At 38.2% G+C, this 15,395-nt stretch overlaps 1 protein-coding gene across 3 annotated transcripts in view; it reads left to right on the top strand.

Annotated features, from left to right (window-relative positions):
- Window positions 1-15,395, top strand: part of FER (FER tyrosine kinase) — a 457,173-nt gene that overhangs the window by 74,105 nt on the left and 367,673 nt on the right. For all 3 annotated transcript variants that reach the window (XM_024994406.2, XM_024994405.2, NM_001191336.3), the window contains one exon: window positions 7,477-7,650. In XM_024994406.2, the coding sequence (XP_024850174.1) occupies window positions 7,477-7,650 (174 nt within the window). The remainder of the gene's footprint in view (window positions 1-7,476; window positions 7,651-15,395) is intronic.

The following is a 15,395-nucleotide window of genomic DNA, read 5'->3' on the forward strand; positions in this document are numbered from 1 at the left end:
TTCAGCATCAGTCCTTCCAATGAATATTTAGTACTGATTTCCTTTAGGATTGACTGGTTTGATCTCCTTGCAGTCCAAGGGACTGTTGAGAGTCTTCTCTAACACCACAGTTCAAAAGCATCAATTCTTCAATGCTCAGCTTTCTTTGGGGCTTCCTTTGTAGGTCAGTCGGTAAAGCATACGCCTGTAATGCGAGAGACCCGGGTTCAATTCCTGGGTTGGGAAGATCCCCAGGGGAAGGAAATGGCAACCCGCTCCAGGATTCTTGCCCAGAGAATCCCATGTACAGAGGAGCCATGGGATCGCAAAGAGCTGGACACAACTTAGCGCTGTCTTTCTTCTTTCTCACATCCATATATGACTACTGGTAAAACCATAGCTTTGACTAGACGGACCTTTGTCAGCAAAGTGATGTGTCTGCTTTTTATAACGCCGTCTAGGTTTGTCATAGCTTTCCTTCCAGGAAGCGAGCATCTTTTAATCTCATGGCTGCAGCCACCATCGCCCGTGTTTTTGGAGCCCGAGAAAATAAAATCTGTCACCGCTTCCTCTTTTTCCCCTTCTATTTGCCATGGAGTGATGGGACCAGATGCCATGATCTTACTTTTTGAATGTTGAATTTTAAACTAGCTCTTTCACTCTCCTCTTTCACCCTCATCAAGAGTCTCTTTAGTTCCTCTTTTCTTTCTGCCATTAGAGTGGTATCTCTGTATCTCTGAGGTTATTGATATTTCTCTTGGCCATCTTGATTCCAACTCATAATTCATCCAGCCCAGCATTTCGCATGATGTACTCTGCATAGAAGTTAAATGAGCACGGCCAGAATATTGGAGTGGATAGCCTTTCCCTTCTCCAGGGGATCTTTCCAACTCAGGGATTGAACCCAGGCCTCCCACATTGCAGGCAGATTCTTTACCAGCTGAGCCACAAGGGAAGCCTGAGAATACTGGAGTTGGTAGCCTATCCCTTCTCCAGCAGATCTTCCTGACCCAGGAATCGAACCAGGGTCTCCTAAATTGCAGGTGGATTTTTTACCAGCTGAGCTATGAGGGAAGCCCCATACTTTTTTAGAGGTATTTTATTGATAATTGGCTAATAATAACCATGTATTACATGGTTATTGGCCTCTTTGAATTTTCTATCTGTAAAGGTTAGGATTCAGTCAGGAAAACAAAACTTATACCAGGTACTTCAATAAATAGGGTTTAATTGGGGGAAATATGTTCAAAGGTTTTTGAAGGTCTAGGAGCGAACAGAGGAAGGTGAGGCAATTCAGAGATTAGTAACTCCATGGAGCCTCTGCCGTCTGGAAGCCCCAAAGGGCTGAGGAAGGCTCATTACAGTCAGCAAGAGAGACAGACAGAGGAAGAAATCTGAGCGGAGAGAGGTATACATCCAGGTTTCTCCCTTCTTCCCGCCTCTCTGTCTTGTGCCAGGACCTCCAGTTGCACAACAAAACCAAAAGCCAGTTAGCAGGAGGACGCCTGGGAAATACAGTTTGCAGAGATCAGGTTCTAGCTGGTAAAGGACTGAGAATGTGCCTGTGAGCAGAAAGTGGGATGATCTATGTGCTATCTATTGAAATGTCAGTTTTACTAATTTGAGTTTATCTTTAAAAGAAATAAAGGAGCCACTTCATTTATTTTCAGATCAGTTTCATCTTAACTTATGGTGATTTCTCTTTTCTAATTATAGATCTTATGTACTTTATTTCTTTTATTATTTCCTTTGTCATTGCTAAGCTCTCCTTTTTAATGCTATCAACATTATTTTTTCTATTTTTAATTTATCTAATTCATAAATATTTTAAATTTTTTCTTTTCAGTTTCTCCTGTGTACTTTCCTTAGTTTTACATTGTTCTCTGTTTTCTAACTTCTAAACTTGAATTTTAATAAACATTTTTACACTTTTTTTTACTTAGAAATAGAAGTAAATCTTTGAGCAAATTGAGCTATGTATCATGGATCTTGATAGTATTTAACTGACTGTTATTTCCAGGAATTCTTTTAGATTAAAAATTTGTTTTGGCCTGTGCATTTTGTAGAAATGATTTGATTTTTTCCTTTAAAAAATTCTGATTTTTTTTTTTTAACTGAAAGAAGCTAGATACTGGAATTAGTATGCCCTATTTCTATTTTTCAGAAAATTTATACAAATTTTTATAGCCCACTATTATCTAATTTTTAACAATATTCTTATAAAAATAGACATTTTCTAGATCTATAGTATATAGAGTCTTATATATGATGATAGATCAAACATATTAATTACTAAATTTCTTGTTCAGATACTCTGTATTATGAATTTTTTTGATTTAGTCTATCATAGGTAGAGACGAGTATATTTAATTCTCTCACCACTTTTGATTTACCATCGCGTTCCCTCATTTTTGCTTTTTGTTTGGATGCATTGATTTCTAGGATGAGAAGAATCACAACGGTTATATGTTACTGTGAGTGATACTCTTTGGCATCATACTTTGCCCTTCCTTGTTTTATATTTTGTGTCTAACATTCAGTTTTAGGTCATTTGCGTATAATGACTGTTGAATTTTATTGTTCATGTTTTTCTGGAGTGATGTCCCCTACCATTTTTTGTTGATGTTACATGTTTTTTTATTTTACTGATATTTGTTATTTATAGTGTACAATGAAGTCTTTCCCCCCTGATTTGATAATAATTTTCCTTCTTGTAGATGTTTAACAGGTAATATTTTTATGTACTGCTTAACAGATGTTGTTATTTTTATTTTGCAGCTTATTTTTATTTTGAATCATTTAACATTTTAAAATTTTCTTTCCTTTTTTAGTGGACAATGTTATCTTTCTTTAAAAATTATTTTTGTGACAGAGGAAGCCTGCAAAGTCTGCCTTTTTAAACATTCACTTGTTTAATTTTTGAAGCTTAAGAATTATAAGCTTAAATCTGTATCTCTTTATTTATAAACTTTCTAGTCAATGCTGCCTATTGACTTATGTATGGAGGTTAAGAAATGAATATTCTAGGTAATGCTGCCTATTGACTTATGTATGGAGGTTAAGGAATGAATATACTTCTTATCAGTCTCTCACCCTTGATTTTTGTCAGTATCCTTTGGGATTTCTGTCTAGTTTATTATAGTTAAGTTATTCCTACTTTCATATTTTGTAGCTCTTCTCTGAAAAGTTAATATACTTATATTCTATTCTGTAAACTTAACCACAGTGGTTTTATTTTCAAGTTCTATTATTCTTTGCCTGTGATTAGATTTTTGTAAAATTAAACCAGTTATTTTTACTTTTTTTTTTTTTTATTTCTTACTCTATCTGTGGCTTTCAGCATCAGTGACTCTGACTGCTGGTAAAATTCCATTATGAGGAACATTATTAATCATTTAAACAGGATTCTGTATAATAAAGCAATTTGAATGTCTGCAGATGGCCTGCAGATGAGATGATTATTTTGTTTATTAGGTTATAAGGAATTATCTTCCAGAAATTACTGTAATCAACAAATATTTTATGCTTTGACCAGTGCTGTGCCAGAACTAAAGAGCCATATCTGCAAAGTGCTGTATCAGTTTTACTATAAATGTTGAAACGCATCCTTTTTTGTTTGTTTCTTTATCAAGCATCTGTTACCATTTTACTCATATCTCTATATAACAGACGTTCCAGCCACGTGTCTAATTCTCATTACACACCACCCGAACACTTTCTTGCCCACTAACTCATTCCTTTTAGGCCAGTACTTCTTACTGCATTATGTGCTGCTCTGATCCCTCGCTTGTTTTATCAGTTGAAGATAGACCCGTTAAGTTTTCCTTCCCCATCGTAATTGGCACTGCTCATGCTGTCTAACCCAGGGATCAGACCCAGGTCTCCCACCCCACTCCAGCATTCTGGCCTAGAGAGTTCCATGGACCATATAATCCATGGAGTCTCAGAGTAGGACACGATTGAGCGACTTTCACTCACTCACTCATGCTGTCTAGATCCAGTTTGAAACAATTTAAAAAAATCTTTTAGTGGCATATTTTCACTTCATGGTTTTATATCACCATTAATACATAAAATAGTGAACAAGGAGACACAGTACTAACCCTCATGGAGCTTCCATTGTAGTTGGGGAGATCTTAAAAAAAAAACAAGCCAGATATACACACAAATAAATAATTATTTTAAGTGCTCAGATAGAGAATAGCAAGGATGAGACCTGCATGAGATTTAGCTGGTTCCTAATGGAAGAGATGGATCTTGCCATGTGAAAGAGAGGATAAGCCCCCAGGAAGAGAGAATGTTCAGGAAACTAAAGACCAGCACTCCTGGAATTTATTCAGCTGGGTAGAAGATGGCAAAACAGAAACTGAATGGATAGATCAGCTCAGATCAGTCGCTCAGTCGTGTCTGACTCTTTGCAACCCCATGAATCGCAGCACGCCAGGCCTCCCTGTCCATCACCAACTCCCAGAGTTCACTCAAACTCTTGTCCATCGAGTTGGTGATGCCATCCAGCCATCTCATCCTGTGTCATCCCCTTTTCCTCCTGCCCCCAATCCCTCCCAGCGTCAGGGTCTTTTCCAAGGAGTCAGCTCTTCGCATGAGGTGGCCAAAGTACTGGAGTTTCAGCTTTAGCATCATTCCTTCCAAAGAAATCCCAGGGCTGATCTCCTTTAGAATGGACTGGTTGGATCTCCTTGTAGTCAAAGGGACTCTCAAGAGTCTTCTCCAACACCACAGTTCAAAAGCATCAATTCTTTGGCGCTCAGCCTTCTTCACAGTCCAACTCTCACATCCATACATGACCACAGGAAAAACCATAGCCTTGACTAGACGGACCTTTGTTGGCAAAGTAATGTCTCTGCTTTTGAATATGCTGTCTAGGTTGGTCATAACTTTTCTTCCAAGGAGCAAGTGTTTTTTAATTTCATGGCTGCAGTCACCATCTGTAGTGACTTTGGAGCCCAGAAAAATAAAGTCTGACACTGTTTCCACTGTTTCCCCATCTATTTCCCATGAAGTGATGGGACCGGATGCCATGATCTTAGTTTTCTGAATGTTGAGCTTTAAGCCAACTTTTTCACTCTCCACTTTCATTTTCATCAAGAGGCCTTTTATAGCGGATACGTAATTTGAGACACTTTAGGTCTTAGAAGGAAGTTTGGATTTTCCTTTAAATGTAAAGGAAAGCCTGTATATGGTTTTTTGCAGGAGGATGGCAGTTTCTTTTGCTACGTTAAGGGGAATGGTGTGGAAAGGAGCATCAGCAGAAGAGAGGACACCAATTAGGTCTAAATCAGAGACAATTAAAACTTCCAAAAGGGGTGGCGGTGACTATGAAGAGAAGTGGGTAGATCTGTGGTAGCCTTTGGAGGGAGAATCAGAAGGACTTGCTGATGGATTGTTCATGTTCAAAGGTTGCTTCAGCTTCAGAAGAGAAGGAGTATTTATTAGCCTTATTAGGTTGTTAGTAGGACTTCCCTGGTGGCTTAGACAGTAAAGCGTCTGTCTACAATGTGGGAGACCTGGGTTCGATCCCTGGGTCAGGAAGTTCCCTGGAGAAGGAAATGGCAACCCACTCCAGTACTCTTGCCTAGAAAATCCCACGGACAGAGGAGCCTGGTGTCCATGGGGTCGAAAAGAGTCGGACATGACTGAGTGAAGTGGGATCGAGCAGATTTTTGTTAAAGATAAATGGAAAGTTCTGATAAAAAGCATAAGGAGTTTTCTAATCACAGAGCAGGAGTTTTTGACAGTACAGGATTCTATAGATTGTGCCCTGGGTCAAAATGGGAAATATTGAGGTCACTCTGGCTTCGACAGTCGTGGTGATAATATATTCCTCGGGAGGTTTTGACTTTTCCACAGTAACTACAGTGAACAGGGCTATTAGACAGGATGAGATGTGCTGTCCTGCGAGGTGGAGGGTAATCTGACCTACTTGTATGACCTTTAACCTTAGCTTCTAAGAAGACTTCTCCCTAGGCTGCAAGGACTCCTACATAGAAACACAAAAAATTTTTGCTACAAAGCACTTAGAGAATATTTGTTTTTTGAAGATAGAGGATATTTATTTTTTGAGAAAGAAATTGATTCTTCTCACTTTATTTTTGGTAGCCTTAACATTCTGCACATGCTATATAGAATGTTTTCCTAACCCTCTATTTCTTAGAGTGAAAATATCATGAAAAAGGCAGAGCTACGGCAGTTACTAGGGCAGTCTAGATTATATTTTAAATCCACATTTATATAGTTTTTTGTTTTCATCTTCCTTAAATTTTATATTTTAATGGAAGAGCTACGTCAGTTTTAAATGGCTTTATGGTATCAAGAGCATCTTAGTACTCAGGGTTTTGAATTTGAAAGTAAATATGATGAGTTCGTAGGCTACCTGTCTTGTGTTTTTAAAAGCAACTGAAATTTTACAACTAAAATGACCTTTTTCCCTAAAGAAATGTCCTCAAAGATTACTTTTTTAAAAAGAACATATACTGCAGTGTATCAAACACAAGAATACCCAGTTAGACCCTGGAGAGTTCTGACTGTGACCACAAATTTTTTGCTTCCTTTAGGCTAGCCTATGATTTAGATACTTACTAAATTTTGTTTTAGGATTACCTTGGAATACTAACAGTAATGAAATTAATTCTGTTCATTCACAGATCAAAAGTAATAGTGTAGAAAAATTAGTTTTGAGAAATATCCAAACATGCCTTGTCTATTTTTTGTGTGTATATCTTTAATATGGATCCTCTCTGACCAAACTAAACTTGTTTCTGAATAGGATTCAGCTGTATCTATGTGCCCACTTGTCCCAAACCCAGCATGATGTGTGTCTGCTGTTGAAGCAACATGTTAAGCTAGAACAACGAATGGTTTCTAACTAATTTATTAAGAGAAGAGAAAAGATAGAAATCTAGAGAATTCAAGTATTTAAGACATAGGCAGCAAAAGGAGAGCAGGTATTAAGATTGAGAAGGAATTTGTAGAAAGGGAGGAAGGCAGGTCAGTATGTTGGAAGAAAAGAGGCCGTAGAAACCAGCAACGAGAGTTTCAGGAAGTGTGAGTCGGTGGGATCAGATGCCGCAGAGAGACAGGTTACAGTGAAGATGGGTAAGCTTCTGTTGCATGTGACTGTTGGGAAGTGGTTTCCTTACTGAGACAATGGAAGAGTGTGGGCAGAAGCAATCCATCAGTGTTGGAAGACAGACAAGAAGTGGTACAGTGAAGACTGCAAGAGTGGGCTCTCCATGAGCCCCTCAGTCCTGTCCTGCTGTGATGCACACTCTCTGCTTACTGAATTTTGAAGCGTTTGTGCTTGAATTTAAAGATGTTGTATACAAAACATTCATATAGCTTATTGCATAATTGCCAGAAACCTGTTATTTTTATATTAGTGTAATAATTTGTGTAAAACTAAATGTTTAAGGTTCCTGAACACAGTGAAATGGAAGCCTCTAATACAAATGCTAATTTTGTTTCTTATTTTTTAAAAAGTCTTGGCTACTTATGATTCAGCAGACGGAACAGCTCAGCAGGATCATGAAGACACATGCGGAGGACCTGAATTCCGGGCCCTTACACAGGCTCACCATGATGATCAAAGATAAGCAGCAGGTGAAGAAGAGTTACATAGGTGTCCATCAGCAGATCGAGGCAGAGATGATCAAGGTTTGTCTTCCCACTCTGGGATTCTGTCTTTAGTGTGAGTTTTAGATTCACTGAGATGCTATATCCTGTTTAACTTTAAAAAGTGTTTAGTCACTATTTTCTGGTAAGAAATAGATTTCAATGTCTCTAATAAGTAGTATCTTATTTTTATTGAATATAAAACATGATTGATTATAAGATATGTGATTATTTATTCACACGAAAGAAATGCTGCCAAAATAAATTAGTTGGGATACTTCCACATTTTCTTCACAACTGGTGTCTGTCCCTTCTGCCTAACTTTTTACAGTGGTTTTAATTGTGAAAATTTTCAAGTGTACAGAAGAAGAGAGAATAATTAAATGAACTCCCATTGACCTGTCCATCCGCCTAGTCAATATTTTGGTTTGTTTTTTACATCTGTACTCTCACCTACCTTTCTTCTACATTGGATAATTTTATAGAAAATTCCAGTTTTTTACTTTTATTTGTAAATATTATTTATTGCTAATTACTCTTTAAGAAAACTATGTTATGAACTCACCTAAAAATAAAGATAATTCCTTAATATTATTAATTATCCTGATTGTGCTCAAATAATTGTTAAATGTTATTTTTGCAGTTGGTTCATTTGAATCATGATCCAAACCTGGCTTATACATTGCCTTTTAATAATCTCTTTTAATCTGTAGGCTCTCCTTGCCACCCCACTTTTAAAATGCTGTGCATTTAAAGAAACTGGGTAACTTACTCAATAGAATTGAATTCTTTCATTTTGGATTTTGCTGTTAGTATCTTGTAATGCAGTTTCATGTATTCCTTTATCCTTCAGTTTTCCAGCAAACTGGAAGTTAGATCTAGAGGCTTGACAATACTCTTGCTGTTTATTTCGGGCTGGTATAGATTTCCTGTTGTTTCATAACAAGAGGTATATATTATCTGCTAACAGGTACCAGTGCTGCCAGCCTTGTCAATCTATTAAAAATTTTCTCTTCAGCCTTTCACCTAATGAAGCACTTGATGTCCACTGCTCAGATCCATTAGTTCAGTGGAGGTTGTAAAATGACAATATTTTACTTCTGTCATTCCTGATGCAATTGTTAGCTGGAATTTTCAGTAAAAGTTTTTCCTGTATCAGCTATTTGGTTGCCATGAGGTATAGATCATGCAAGAAAGGTAAGACAAATACTTGCTTTTAGACATTAATTTGCCAGTTTACGAACAGTGAATTGGTTCTTTAGCAACTTCAGAAGTTAAGACTTCCATTTTCCAATCCAGCATGTAAGAAGCTTGGAATTGTCACTCCATCCTAACAGCAAATAAAAATTGGAACAAATTGAAAAATCAGCAACTCTTCTTAGATCCATTAGAGAAGATAGGTCACAGAGCAAAATGACTGTCCCCCAAACTGGACAAGTGAAAATAGAGAATCACAACTAACCAGACCAGCATCAGACTTGAGAACAAGTGTTCAGCTCAGTTCAGTCGCTCAGTCGTGTCCGACTCTTTGCAACCCCATGAATCCAGCACGCCAGGCCTCCGTGTCCATCACCAACTCCCGGAATTCACCCAAACTCATGTCCATAGAGTCAGTGATGCCATCCAGCCATCTGTGAAAAGAAGCGAAAAGCAAAGGAGAAAAGGAAAGATATAAGCATCTGAATGCAGAGTTCCAAAGAATAGCAAGGAGAGATAAGAAAGAACAAGTGTTAGGTGTAGAAAAACCCGAACTATAACTGACAAATTCTGGATGCTCTGATGGTTGAAAACTCCAGGAGGACCCACTCATTGAGGGGTCTTCACACTTGTGACTTTTACCTCCTGAATCTCTGTGAGGTACTCACAGTGAATATAGGGGGAAAAAAAAAAAAAACTCATGATCTTGGCAGTGGAAGAGAAAGGGAACCATTCTGACATAGGTTAGAGCATTCTGTTCCTACCAAGGTCTATCCTCAGAAGAAGCTGTTGAGCTGGAGCCTGGCTGATCTGAGGAAAGGGCAACAACCATATGTTGTCTATAAGAAACCCACTTTATACATAAAGACACATACAGATTAATAGTAAATGGATGGAGAAAGATGTACTGACCCTAATACAAAGAAAGTGGGAGTAGCTATATTAATTTCAGATAAGACAGACTTCAAAGCAAGGACGTTTATCAGGGATAAAGAGGAGAGTTACAGAATGTTGAAGGGGTCCGTTCTCCAGGAAGACAGTACAATCCTTAATGTACATGTGCTTAACAGCATAGCATCAAAATATTGGTAGGACTGTGAAACTGTTAAAATTGTAGGGAGAAATGAGTGGACCTCCATTACAGTTGGAGATTTCGGTACCTTTCCCCCACCCCCATCTGAAATGGACAGATGCAGCAGACAGAAAGTGAGTAAGGACAGAGTGAACTCAATAATGTCATTAGTCAGCCAGATGTGATGGACACTATTGACTACTTCATGCACAAACAGGGGAATACACATTCTTCTCAAGCTTATATTGCACAATTCAGCAAGATGTTCCACATTCAGGTTATAAGCTACATCAAAATATATTTAAAAGAGTGGAATTGATACAGTATGATAGCTAGAAAATCCCCAAATACTTGGAGATTAAACAACACACTTCTAAATAACCCATGGACCAAGGAAGAAATCTCAAGAAAAATATAAAGATATGTTGAACTAAATGAAACTGAAAAGAAAACTTATCAAAATGTGTGGGATATAGCAAAAGCAGTGCTTAGAGGGAAATTTATAGCATGGACTGCATTTGTTAGAAAGAAAGAAAGATCTAAAATCAATCATCTCTGCTTCTACCTTAGAAGAAACGGTAGAAAAAGAAGAACAGATTGAATCCAAAGTACACAGAAGAAAAGAACTAATGAAAATTAGAGTAGAACTCAGTGAAAAGGAAAACAGGAAACTAATTAAGAAAAGTCAGCAAAACCAAAATCTGATTTTCGAGAAGGTAAATGAAATCAACAAGTCTCTAGCCAGGCTAACAAAAAAACCAGTGTGGGTACAAATGACTAATATCAGAAGTGAAAGAGGAGACATGACTATGTATCCCATGGCTATTAAAAGGATAATGAAGGAATACTCTTTAATCAACCCTGTGTCCATAAATTTGATAAGCTGGGAGAAATGGGAGCATGCCTTGAATGACACAATCTGCTGAAACTCACATAAAATGACATGGACAGTCTGAACAGGCAGGTATCTATTAAAGTAATTGAATCGATCATTAATAACCTTCCAAAATAGAAGGCACCAGGCTCAGAAGGCTTCAAGCTCAGATGCCTTCACTGGTGAATTCTATCAAACATTCAAGGAAGAAATTGCACCACTTTTCTACAGACTTACCTCAGAAAAAGAAACAGAGAGAAGCTTACCAGTCCCATTCTAGGATGCTAGTATTATCAAACACCAAAAGCAGACAAAGATATTAGGAAGCTATAAACCAATGTCTCTCATGAACATAGATGCAAACGTCTTTGAACTATTGAGAAATAAAATCCAACAGTGTAGAAAAAGAATTTATGCACCTTGACAAGTGGAATTTATTTCAGTTGTGAAAGTTTGGTTCAATATTTGAAAATCAATTAATGGAGTCCATTATATCAACAAACTAAAAAGAAAAATTACATGAGCATATGAATAGATGGAGAGAAAGCATCTGACAAAATCTACCACCAATTCGTGATTAAAAACTCTCAGTAAACTAGGAATAAAGGTGAACTTCCTCAACTTGATAAAGAATATCTGCAAAAAACTTCCAGCTAACATCATACATAAATGTGAGAAACATGTAACTTTCCCATTAAGATCAGAGCAAGACATGGATGTCCCCTGCTTGCCACTGCTTGTTAAAAAAATTCTGTCAATCTTAACTAATGAAACAAGACCAGGACAAGAAATAAAATGTATACAGATTGGGAATGTCATTATTTACAAATGACATGGTTGTTTATGTAGATAATCTGAGAGAATAAACCAAAAACTCTTGAAACAAACAATCAGTTATAGCAAGTTTGCAGGAAATGGCAACCCACTCCAGTATTCATGCCTGGAAAATCCCTTGGACAGAGCCAGGAGGGCCACAGTCCATGAGGTTGCAAAGAGTCAGACACAACTGACTGATTTCACTTTGCAGGATACAGTGTTAGCATACAAAAATCAATCACTTCCCTATGTATTAACAATGAACAGGTAGAATATGAAATTAAAAGCACAATACCATCTACATTAGAACCTCAAAAAATGAAATACTTAGGTATAAATCTAACAAAGTGTATGTTCAAGATCTATAGGAGAACAATGACAGAATGAAGAAGAACTAAAGAGCCTCTTGATGAAAGTGAAAGAGGAGAGTAAAAAAGTTGGCTTAAAGCTCAACATTCAGAAAACTAAGATCATGGCATCCGGTCCCATCACTTCATGGGAAATAGATGGGGAAACAGTGGAAACAGTGGCTGACTTTATTTTTGTGGGCTCTAAAATCACTGCAGATGGTGACTGCAGCCATGAAATTAAAAGACGCTTACTCCTTGGAAGGGAAGTTATGACCAACCTAGATAGCATATTCAAAAGCAGAGACATTACTTTGCCATCAAAGGTCCATCTAGTCAAGGCTATGGTTTTTCCAGTGGTCATGTATGGATGTGAGAATTGGACTGTGAAGAAAGCTGAGCGCCGAAGAATTGATGCTTTTGAACTGTGGTGTTGGAGAAGACTCTTGAGAGTCCCTTGGACTGCAAGGAGATCCAAACAGTTCATCCTAAAGGAAATCAGTCCTGGGTGTTGATTGGAAGGGCTGATGGTGAGGCTGAGGCTCCAATACTTTGGCCACCTGATGCAAAGAGCTGACTCATTTGAAAAGACTCTGATGCTGGGAGGGATTGGGGGCAGGAGGAAAAGGGGATGACATAGGATGAGATGGCTGGATGGCATCACTGACTCAATGGACATGGGTTTGAGTAAACTTCGGGAGTTGGTGATGGACAGGGAGGCCTGGCGTGCTGCGGTTCATGGGGTCGCAAAGAGTTGGATACGACTGAGCAACTGAACTGAACTGAACTGAACTGATGCTGAACTGATGAGAGAAATCAGTGGAGAAATAATTGTTATCCTGTGTCCTCAATATTGTCAAGATATCAGTTTTTCCCATTTTGCACTATAGATTTAATACAGATCCCAATCACAATCCCAGCAAATGCCGAACTGATTCTAAAATTCATGTGGAGTAGCAAAAGACCCAGAGTAGGCGACAGAACATTGGAGAACAAAATTGGAAGACCAACATTATGTGACTTTCAGATTTATTATAAAGACACTGATCAAGAGAGTTTGGCGTTTGTGAAAGAAAATAAACAGATAAACAAATAGATCAGTGAAACGGAATATACAGTCCAGAAGTAGATTCATATAAATATAGTTGACTGATCTTTGGAAGAAAGGGGCAAAGTCAGCACAGGGGAGAACAGTTAATATTTTCAACAAATGGCACTGGAACAGGGACAAAAAAAATGTGCAAATAATGAATCCTTACACAGATTTTACACCAGTCACAAAAATTAACTCAAAATGGATCACAGACTGAAATGTAAAATTCAAAACTGTAAAACACCTAGAAGATAAATAGAAAACCTAGATAACCTTAGATATGGAGATGATTTTTTAGATAGAACACCAAAATGATCCATGGAGAAATCATTGATAAGCTGGAATTCATAAAAATGTAAGACTTCTGTTCTCTTTTCTGCCCTTCCTTTTTGTCTCTCTTTCTTTAAAAAAAAGTTCATTTTTGGCTGTACCATACGGCTTGTAGAATGTTAGTTCCCCGACCAGGGATTGAACCCAGACCCTCAGCAGTGAAAGCACAGAGTCCTAACCACAGGACTGCCAGGGGATTCCCTCCTTTCTCTCTTTTTTAAAAAATTATAGCTCTGCAGAAATGTGTGTGACATGTGTGGCATACAGCAAAGGACATCGTGAGTTTTCATTCCGAGAAATTTTACTTACGTTGGATGTGAGTCAAAGTACAAAGCTGTGACTCTAGTCTCCAAGGGTGTGGCATCTTTATTACAGAATTTAGAGGAAGGTAAGGGAATTGACTGTGTGGATCACAACAAACTGTGGAAAATTCTTCAAGAGATGGGAATACCAGACCACCTGACCTGCCTCTCGAGAAACCTGTATACGGGTCAAGAAGCAACAGTTAGAACTGGACATGGAACAACAGACTGGTTCCAAATAGGAAAAGGAGTACATCAAGGCTGTATATTGTCACCCTGCTTATTTAACTTCTATGCAGAGTACATCATGAGAAACCCTGGGCTGGAAGAAGCACAAGCTGGAATCAAGATTGCTGGGAGAAATATCAATAACCTCAGATATGCAGATGACACCACCCTTATGGCAGAAAGTGAAGAGGAACTAAAGAGCCTCTTGATGAAAGTGAAAGAGGAGAGTGAAAAAGCTGGCTTAAAGCTCAACATGCAGAAAACGAAGATCATGGCATCTGGTCCCATCAGATTCATGGCAAATAGATGGGGAAATGGTGGCAGACTTTATTTCTTTGGGGTCCAGAATCATTGCAGGTGACTGCAGCAATGAAATTAAAAGACGCTTACTGCTTGGAAGGAAAGTTATGACCAACCTAGATAGCATATTCAAAAGCAGAGACATTACTTTGTCAACAAAGGTTCATCTAGTCAAGGCTATGGTTTTTCCAGTGGTCATGTATGGATGTGAGAGTTGGACTGTGAAGAAAGCTGAGCACCGAAGAATTGATGCTTTTGAACTGTGGTGTTGGAGAAGACTCTTGTGAGTCCCTTGGACTGCAAGGAGATCCAACCAGTCCATCCTAAAGGAAATCCGTCCTGAGTGTTCATTGCAAAGACTGATGCTGAAGCTGAAACTCCAATCCTTTGGCCACCTGATGTGAAGAACTGATTTATTAGAAAAGACCCTCATGCTGGGAAAGATTGAAGGCAGGAGAAGGGGATGACAGAGGATGAGATGGTTGGGTGGCATCACCGACTCACTGGACATGAGTTTGAGTAAACTCTGGGAGTTGGTGATGGGCAGGGAGGCCGGGCGTGCTGCAGTCCACAAAGAGTCAAACACAACTGAGCAACTGAACTGAACTGAACTGAAGAGCGTTGAAAGTCAGACGCAGTAGAGTCTCAAGCACACTCTGGGTCGTCTGTAAGCAAGTATAAGTTATATAATGACTTCACAAATTTAAAAGAACAGTGAGCTGAAAGCAGCCTGATACACAAGATAAAATGAATCAGATTGGGAAAATTTTCAGACAGGTTTCAACAACAGACATGAATGGGATACATCAGTTTAAAGGTGTGCCCAATTGAAAAATGTTCAGTTCCCTGAGACCAGAGCAGTAAACTGTGATGGGCAGTCATGCAGATGGAAGTGTCCATATTTCTTGCCTACTGCAAATATATATTTATACACACACATACACACACACAGTCTCCTCAAAAAAACCAAAAACCAAAAACCACACTTCTACAAAATACAATATCATAGGAATGAGAAGATGAACTGTAAACTGGGAGAAAAAGTTTGTAAGGACATTTGATAAAAGACTGTTATCTAAAACACAGAAAGAACTCTAAGTCCGTTAAGACAAGAAGCAACCTTATGAAAAAATAAACACGTCACCAAAGAAGATACACAGATGGCAAATAAGCAGATAAAAATTTGCTCAAATTTTATGCCATCAGGGAAATGCAAACTAAAGGAACA

This window comes from Bos taurus, chromosome 7 (genome assembly GCF_002263795.3).
Source record: "Bos taurus isolate L1 Dominette 01449 registration number 42190680 breed Hereford chromosome 7, ARS-UCD2.0, whole genome shotgun sequence".
In the NCBI taxonomy this organism is placed as follows: domain Eukaryota; kingdom Metazoa; phylum Chordata; class Mammalia; order Artiodactyla; family Bovidae; genus Bos; species Bos taurus.